At 62.5% G+C, this 8,854-nt stretch overlaps 1 protein-coding gene across 1 annotated transcript; it reads right to left on the bottom strand.

Annotated features, from left to right (window-relative positions):
• Positions 1–1,221: 1,221 nt before the first annotated feature.
• Positions 1,222–4,514, bottom strand: LOC137667929 (class I histocompatibility antigen, F10 alpha chain-like). The gene is made up of 8 exons (XM_068409178.1): positions 4,400–4,514; positions 3,669–3,932; positions 2,690–2,965; positions 2,340–2,612; positions 2,156–2,257; positions 1,969–2,001; positions 1,638–1,670; positions 1,222–1,458 (listed from the first exon to the last, which is right to left on the bottom strand). The coding sequence occupies exons 1-6, from the start codon at positions 4,461–4,463 to the stop codon at positions 1,982–1,984; spliced, it is 999 nt and encodes a 332-aa protein (XP_068265279.1). The 5' UTR covers positions 4,464–4,514; the 3' UTR covers positions 1,222–1,458; positions 1,638–1,670; positions 1,969–1,981.
• Between the last annotated feature and the right edge of the window lie 4,340 nt (positions 4,515–8,854).

The raw sequence follows: 8,854 nt of genomic DNA, 5'->3' as shown, positions 1-8,854 counted from the left end.
AGGACCAGTCTAGGGCAGGTCACACAGGAACACAGCCAGACGGGGCTTGGAAGTCTCCAGAGAAGGAGACTCCACAACCTCTCTGGGGAGCCTGTTCCAGTGCTCTGTAACCCTCACAGGAAAGAAGTTCTTCCTCATGTTGAGGTTGAACTCCCTGGGCTCCAGCTTGCATCCATTGCCCCTTGTCCTATCACAGGGCACAAGTGACAAGAGGTTGCCCCTTTCCTCTTGACACCCAGCCCTCATCTATTTATGCACATTAATCAGATCCCCTCAGTCTTCTCTTCTCCAGACTCAAAAGCCCCAGGGCCCTCAACCTTTCCTCCTAAGGCAGGTGTTCCAGTCCCTTCATCATCCTCGTGGCCCTCCGTTGGACTCTCTCCAGTCGATCTCTGTCCCTCTTGAACTGGGGAGCCCAGAACTGAACGCAATACTCAGGTGAGGTCTCACCAGGGTAGAGCAGAGGGGGACGAGGACCTCCCTCATTCTGCTGGACACACTCTTCTTAATGTACCCCAGGAGGCCATTGGCCTTCTTGGCCCCAGGGGCACATCGCTGTCCCCTGGGTAACTTGTAACCACAGAGCCAAGTCACCGGGACGCCAAGGTCGGTCAGTCAATACACACGACACAGGTGGGCCTCCGGCCCCGGTTGCACGGCAGCGGGATTAGGCCAGACGTCAGGAACCACAGGACAGAGCCCGGCAGCCGGCAGAGCAGAGCAGGAAGGCAGAGGAGCATCAGGTGGGACGAACGTGGCTGCGGCATCATCTGAGGCTTCATCCAGGGCAACAGTCTCCGCTGCTGCAAGCATTACCTTTGCCAATGCCTCGTTCATCCCACACCGCTGACTGGGGTGTTTTCTCTGCCACACCCAATCATCCCAAACACACCAGGAATCCATTTGTCCCCAGAACCAATCCTCTAGGTGACGTCGCAGCGAGGGGAGTCTGTGCTGGTCCAAGGTCCCTTGCGGTGGCCACCGCTCTGCCAGGTTTCCAGCTCTCGTTAGAAATGGCCGGTCTTCTCGACGCAAAGTGAAGCCAACACACAGCACTGCACCAGTGACCAGGGAGAAAATCAACCCTGTCCCAGCCGACACCAGTGCAGCCCTCGAGCCGAGGCTGCGAGAGCAGCCCAGGCACTGGGAGAGGAGGCACAGCCCGAGGGTGGGGACTGGCAATTATCACGCACGACAGCAGATGGACACACGCAGAACAAATTGGTTACAACCTCAATAAAATGGAAGCAATTGGAGTGCTCAATTGTGAAAGGAAAAAAGCCAATTCCCGGCCAGCAGAGCCCCCGCGCAGCCGGGGTGGGCAGCGCAGCGGGACAAGCTCTCTCTGCAGGCAGCTCCCAGCCCCCTCCAGCTCCTCTTTGCGTCCAGCCGGGCACAGGGCACGGGGCCGCATCCAGCCACGTGCCGGCCCCTCGGCCAGCGGTCAGGCGGTGATCCCTGCAGGGACGAGAGGAGGAGACAGCGTCACCCAGGGCCACCTCCCTGTCCCCAACCCTCTGCTCTGGGGGTCTCGCTGCCCCCCTCCCGCAGCCCGGTCTGGCTCTGGCTGCGGGTGCCACGGGGGAGCACGGAGAGCTGGGACCACCCCGGCCCTCCCCCCCGGCCCCACGCCGTACCTGCAGCCCCGCTGTCAGACCCCTTGTCCGACCCTGCGAGAGAGAAACAGTCGTGAGCTGCCAGCCCCGCGCTCGCTGCGGGCACGGTGCCCGGACTGGGAGCTGGCCCGGGAGCCACGGCCGCACCGCAGCCCCTGGGAGAAGGGGACGGTGCCGCAAGCACCGGAGGGGAGACACGGCCTCTGCCATACGGCCCACTACTGGGCTTTAAAGAGGGGCAGCACAGGGAGCCCGGGGGATCGGGAAATGCCAGCACGGGCCAGAAACCAGAGACACGAGGCCACCCCGGCACTGGGCAGCGGCTGGAGCCGGACCTGCCGCCAGTACTCACTTGACGCCACGTCCTAGCCCAAATTCTTCTTCCCTGCAGAGAGAAAGAGCCATCAGCACCCACCGCGCTTCACCGACAGCCTCGGGGGCTCCCCAGGGCACAGCGGCTGGTGCCCACAGCCCCTCCCAGCCCCCCGGGCCCTGCCTTCCTCCCGCACCCCTCTGCCTCGCCGGCCCCAGTGCTTTACCCGACTTGTACTTCCAGAAGATGACTCCAGTGACGATGGCAGCGAGAGCCAGGACGGCAACGACCCCCCCCAGCACGATGGCCAACAGGTCGGACTTGGGCTCTAGGGGAGAGCGGGGCCGTGAGGAGGGGAAGGGGAACCACCCCAGCCCACCGCCCCACGTGCCCACGGCCACCGGGCTCACCCCACGCAAAGACGCCGGGCTCGGGCAGGCTGGCGTGCTCCACGCGGCACCGGTACTTGTCCTTCTCCTCCGGGCGGGCCTCGATGGAGGCCCAGGCGTAGTAGGTGCCGTCGCTGTTGGGCGCGGTGCTGCCCCGCTCAGTCTCCTGGTCCCTGACCTCGCTGTCCTTCAGCCAGCTGATGGTGATGAGCCGCGGGTAGAAGCCGTAAGCACGGCAGGACAAGGTCAGGATCCCGTCGGCCTCCTTCCCCGACACTCGCACCGTGGGGGGCTCTGGGGAGGGGGTGGCGCTCAGGGCCGGCACACGCCCCGGCGCCGCCCGGTCCCCGGGGTCCCCGTCTCGCCCTCACCTTTCCTCTCCAGCTCGGCCCGCCCGTAGCTCACGTATCTCCTCAGCCACTCAATGCAGGTGTTGTCCAGATACCCCTTCCAGCGATCAGCGACGGTCCCGTCCTCCTCCCACTTCCTCTTGGTGATTTCTGCTGCCACGTCCGCCGCGGTGAACGTCATCGTGTCCAGGTCAAAGGCGATAAAGTCCCTCCCGTCGTAGGCGCTCTGATAATACCCCCTGGTGCTACCGTCCTCCAGGAGGTCACAGCCGGTCATGCGCTGCAACACGTGAGCCCCTGAAACACGACCATGGAGATGGGGCTGACGGGCTGCTGCAGTCCTGGGCCTTCAGTGGGGCACAGACCCCCCGGCAGTGCCCCCACTCCAGTCCCGTGTGAGGACTGGGGGGATCCGGCACTGGCACAAGAGCTGCCCCCCGTGCTGCCCAGGGCACAGTACTCGGGGTATCACATAAAGCCTGATGCAGACCCCCTGCACCCAGGGCATGGCTGGGCTGGCACCCAGCCCCACAGCACCCTGGCACAGCGAAGGGCTGGGATGGGATCCCCAGTGCCGTAGGGGGACAAGGAGATGGGATGGGGTGGGGGAAGCCCCTCTGGCTCTGGGATGGGGCACCTGAGCACCATGGGGAGGGCAGGGAGCTGGGACACTGCAGGTGGGAGCCCCTCTGGTTCTGGGGGTCTCAACTGCCGTGGGGATGGCGAGGGGCTGGGATGTGGCGTCCAGTCATGGGGATGGGGGTCCTGGGCTCTGTGGGGGTGAGGATATGCTGGGTTGGGGTGTCCAGAAGCCCCCACTGGCTCTGGGACAGGGGAACCCAAGCACCGGCAGCCCTGTGACAATGATGCCGGCAGGGAAGGGCCAGCACAAGCCGGGGAGTTAGCGTGGGGCAGGACCTTGGGTGCGGGGGTTGGAAACTCTCCTGTCCCACACAGTCCCGTCCCAGCCCCACGGAGCCCCAGCCCAGCCCGCACTCACTCCCGCTCTGGTTGTAGCGGCCCCGCAGCGTCTCCAGGTTCACACGGTTAATCTGCTGATGACCCTTTTCGGTCTGGGTCTCGCTGTCCCAGTACTGCTGATCCACGCTGGCCGCCATCCAGCCCGCCCGGGGCTCCATCCTCCCCGTCTCGCTGTCGTAGCGCACAAAGGGGATCCCGTCCACGTACCCCACAGACACAAACTCGGGCACCCCCGGGCTGGGCTCCGACACCGCAACATTGAAGTAGCGCAGGGAGTGGAGCACTGCGGGGACATGTGGGGTGGTGAGAGGTGGCGGTCAGGGGGGTTGGGGGTGCCCGGGGTCATGGGTGGGCAGCGAGGCTAGGTGGGGGTCCCAGGGGAACAGATCCGGGTGTGGGCGGCAGCTTCAGGGGGGATGAGACTGGTGGGGGGATGTAAGAGAACGAGGTGTATCCAGGACGGGGGTCCTCATCCCAGGAAGGGGAGCCCGGGGGGTCCCTGGTGTCAAGGACAGGGGGGTCTGGGAGACCTGGGGTGCCTGGGAAAAGGGGTCCAGGGGGGTCCGCGGTGCAGAAGAAAGCGAGATCTTGGGGGTGGGAAACCCGGGATGCCCGGGCAGGGGAGTCCAGGGGGGTCCCGGTGCCCAGGGATGGAGTGGGGACAAGGAGTGGGGAGGATCCCAGTGCCCGGGGAGGGTCCCTGTGCCCGGCAAAGGGGGTCCAGGGGGTCCCGGGGCCCCCCGCGCTCACCGCTCGCTGCCCCGACGACCACCCCCAGCAGCAGCCCCACGCCCAGCGTCCGGCCCGGCCCCATCGCGCTGCTCCGCTCCGCTCCGGCCCCGCGGCCGCACGGACCCGACCGCACAAGCCCCGCCCCAACGCCCGCAGCAAGACACGCCCCTCACCGCCATTGGCGCTCACACCGCCCGCCCACCAATGGCAGCCCGAGCCGCGTCCGACGTCACCGGGCGCCGGGCAGATCCCGGCTCCGCAGGTTGCCAACAGCGAAAGCGAAAGCGGCGGAGGCAGCGCGGGGGGGGCGGGGACAGGGGACCTCTGGGACCCCCCGGGACCCTCGGCCCGGGACCCCCCACGGGGCAGCCCAGCCCTCTGCCCCCCCGGACCCCTCCGCAGGGTCCCACACCCCCCACGCCCCCGCTGTGCCTGTGTCCCCCAGCCCGGGGTCACCCCTGGGCCCCCCAGCCCCAGAGACCCCCCGGGGCACCCCGGGATCCCGCATCCTGTAACCCCCCAGGGGGGCACCCAGGCGTCCAGCGCCCCACGGCTCCCCAGGGGCTGCTTTGGCACCCGGTGTCCCTCGTACCGGTCACTCTGCTCCTGCTGACCCTCGTTCTTGGTGTCCCTGGTGCCGCATGTCCCACTCCTGGTGTCGTCCCACTCCTGGTGTCCCTCGTGCCAGACACTCCTGCTCCTGGTGTCCCTCGTGCCCTGGTGTCCCTCATACCAGACATACCTTCTTCTCAGTCACCATCTACGTGGCCTCAGAGCACGAGACCTCCTTCTCAGCACCCATCTGCATGATGTCAGCACAGGAGACCTTCTCAGCACTCGTCTCCATGGCCTCAGAGCAGGAGACCCTCTCAGCACTCATCTGCGTGGCCTCAGAGGAGAAAACCTTCTTCTCAGTCCCTTTATGCATGACCTCAGAGGAGAAGACCTTCTCAGCACCCATCTGAATGGCCTCAGAGGAGAAAAACCTCCTCAGCACCTTTATGCGTGACGTCAAAGCAGAAGACCTTCTCAGCAGCCATCTGCGTCACCTCAGAGCAGAAAACCTTCTCAGTGCCTGTTTGCGTGGCTCAGAGCAGGAGACCACCTTCTCAGTGCCCCTCTGCATAGTCTCGCAGCAGCAGACACCCCTGGAGCACTGGGACAGAGACTGGCGGCTCTCCAGGAGGGGCAGGCGGGGCAGGTGAGGTGGAGGAGCTGCACTGTATGGAAGGGAGAGGTTTGGCCGCACAGCCCTCACAGGGTGGGATGACGGGGTCCAGAGCCTCTGGGTGGGGATCAGAGGATGGGAGACAGAGCAGATGGTGCAGTGGGTGTCCACCACCCATCGTCCAGCCAGGATGCCAGCACCGGTGAGTTACTCCATAGGCAGTTAGGAGAAATCCCTGGATTGGTCGCCCTTGTCCTTATGGGAGACTCCAACATCCCAGCCATCAGCCGGGAATGCCGTACTGTGGGACCAGGAGGTCTGGGAGAGTCCTGAAGCTCGTGGAAGATGACTTCTTGTCACAAGTGCTCTGTGACCCACCTAGGAGAGATGGCCCCTGTTAGTGGAAGGAAACTCAGGATGGGAGTGGTGCGATGGAGGGCCACCAGCTCTTCAGGAGGGTTAGCCATCGTTAGCGTTGGCCATCATGGGGTCATGGGCTTCTGGAAGCAGGCCAATGACAGGAGTGGTGGGATGGAGGGCCACCAGCTCTTCAGGACGGTTAGCCATCGTTAGCGTTGCTCTGGGAGATTCTGGGAGATTGGCTACTTAGACCACGGGACTCATTTCAAGAAGCCTGGTCTTCTGGCAGCCAATGGGGTCCATCTGTCAGAGAAGGGCAAGACCGTCTTGGGTCATAGGCTGGCCAAGCTGGTAAAGAGGGCTTTAAACTAGAGTTGCCGGGGGAGGGGAACCTCAGTCCATCCCAATTCAGTCAGTCCGGTGCCAGGGCCAGCAGTAGGTGCCCAGAGGCTGGAGAAGGACTCAGTGATCCCAGAGGGCTCTGCCATCCTCATTGATTCTGGGATTCTGTGATAGTGGGCGTCAGCTACAGGCCACCTGACCAGGAAGACCGAGCGGATGAGGCCCTCTACAGACAGAGAGATGTAGCCTCACGTTCACAGGCCCTGGTCCTCATGGGGGACATCAACCACCTCAATATCTGTTGGATGGACAACACAGCTGGGCACAAGCAATCCAGGAGGTTCCTGGAATGCGTGGATGACAACTTCCTTCTCCAAGTGATAGAGGAGCCAACGAGGAGAGGTGCCACGCTGGACCTTGTTCTCACCAAGGAGGGGCTGGTGGGGACGTGAAGCTCAAGGGCAGCCTTGGCTGCAGCAACCATGAAATGGTGGAGTTCAAGATCCATAGGGCAGCAAGGAGGGCGCGCAGCCAGCTCATCACCCTGGACTTCAGGAGATTTGGCCTCTTCGGGGACCTGCCTGGGAGAGTCCCTTGGGATAAAGCCCTGGAGGGAAGAGGGGCCCAACAAAGCTGGTTCATATTCAAGGACCACCTCCTCCAGGCTCAGGAGCGATACATCCCGACACAGAGGAAGGCAGGCAGAAACGCCAGGAGGCCTGAAGATGACTTCTTGTCACAAGTACTCCATGACCCACCTAGGAGAGATGGCCCCAGGGGGGAACAGAACGTCAGAGTGGCGAGGAGGGTTGTAAACACGCTCAGGTGACTTGGAATCACGGAATGGTTTTGGTTGGGAAGGACCTTTAAGGTCAAGTCCACCCGTTAACCCAGCACTGCCAAGGCCACCACTAACCATGTCCCTCAGCACCACATCTACATGGCTTTTAAATCCCCCCAGGGATGGGGACTCCACCACTGCCCTGGGCAGCTCCTCATCACACTTGTGCTCCACACCCTTCACCAGCTCCGTTGCCCTTTTCTGGACTCGCGCCAGCACCTCAAGGTCTTTCTTGTAGTGAGGGGGCCAAAACTGCACCCAGGATTCAAGGTGCGGCCTCACCAGTGCCGAGTACAGGGGGACGATCCCTGCCCTCGTCCTGCTGGCCACACTAGTGCTGATACAAGCCAGGGTGCTGGTGGCCTTCTTGGCCACCTGGGTGGCGAAAAAGACAGAGATCGTGTTGATCGTTGTTTAGTCTTGTGTGTTGGACAAGTAGAACATCTGTTTCTGCCCTGGTGCTGCTTTGGGGATCCCCCAGTTGGTGAGGTCACAGGAATCACAGGCCACACCTGCAGTAACTGTGTGCAGGTCTGGGCTCCCCAGTTCAAGACAAGGAGCTACTGGAGAGAGTCCAGCGGAGGGGTACGGAGATGGTCAGAGGGCTGGAGCATCTCTGCCACGACGAGAGGCTGAGGGAGCTGGGGCTGTTCAGCTGGAGAAGAGCAGACTGAGGGGGATCTTATCAACGCTCACAGATACCTCAGGGGGGTGTCAAGGGGATGGGGCCAGACTCTTCTCAGTGGTGCCCAGCGACAGGACAAGGGGCAACGGGCACAAACTGAGACATGGGAAGTTCCATCTGAACATGAGGAGGAACCTCTTTGCTGTGAGGGTGTCAGAGCCCTGGCACAGGCTGCCCAGGGAGGGGTGGAGTCTCCTTCTCTGGAGATATTCAAACCCGCCTGGACACGGCCCTGTGCGACGTGCTCTGGGTGACCCTGCTTGGGCAGGGGTTGGACTGGGTGATCTCCAGAGGTCCCAACCCCAACCAGGCTGGGATCCTGTGGATTAATTTACTCTCTGTATTTCACCCATGGTTTCATGGCTGTTCCTGGGTCCTGCCTGTGTCGGCTCACACCCCCCCAGACCTGTTCTTTGTGAACGGAGAAAGACTCATTGGTGACAGGACGGTCGGTGGCTGTCTTGGCCACATCGATCACAAAATGGTTGAGTTGATGAGGGTGCTGGTTGGCAGGAGGCTCAACAGGAGTCAGCAGCATGTCCTGGTAGCCAAGAGGGCAAAGTGCATCCGGTGGTGGCCCCATCCCTGGTCCTGCTGTCCCCATCCCTGGTCCTGGTGCATCACTGTATCACCAGTCAGGAAAGGGGATTATCCCGCTCTATTTAGCATTGGTGCAGCCTCACCTGGAGTGTTGTGACCAGATCTGGGCCCCACCCATTGAGAAGGATGTGAAGGTCCTTGAAGGTGTCCAGATGAGGGTAACCAAGCTGGTGATGGGGCTGGAAGGAATGCCCTGTGAGGAGCAACTGAGGACTTGGGGCTTGTCTAGTTTGGAGAGAAGGAGGCTGAGGGGCCACCTCAGACCTTCTCATCCACTGTGCACCTCAGAAGAGCAGACCTTCTCGGTGTCCAGCTGTGTGGCCTCAGACCAGGAGAACTTTGCAGCACCACTCTCTGCGGCCTCAGGGCAGAAGACCATCTTCTCAGAGCCCATTTGTATGGTGCCAGTGCAAGAGACGTCAGTGACCATTTCTGTTGCACCAAAGCAAGAGACCTTCTAGAGCACGAGACCTTCTC

The sequence above is a fragment of the Nyctibius grandis genome, chromosome 10 (assembly GCF_013368605.1).
Source record: "Nyctibius grandis isolate bNycGra1 chromosome 10, bNycGra1.pri, whole genome shotgun sequence".
Taxonomy (NCBI): Eukaryota; Metazoa; Chordata; class Aves; order Nyctibiiformes; family Nyctibiidae; genus Nyctibius; species Nyctibius grandis.
This window is presented reverse-complemented; position numbering and strand designations above follow the sequence as displayed.

Bases quoted from the DNA above. Each gene is read 5' to 3' on its own strand.
- LOC137667929 (XM_068409178.1), bottom strand. From the start codon at position 4,463: ATGGGGCCGGGCCGGACGCTGGGCGTGGGGCTGCTGCTGGGGGTGGTC. The intron at 2,258-2,339 runs GTGAGCCCGGTG...GCTCTCCCCTAG, and splicing joins GCCCGGCGTCTTTGCGTGGG to AGCCCAAGTCCGACCTGTTG. The intron at 2,002-2,155 runs GTAAAGCACTGG...TTCTCTCTGCAG, and splicing joins CTTCTGGAAGTACAAGTCGG to GGAAGAAGAATTTGGGCTAG.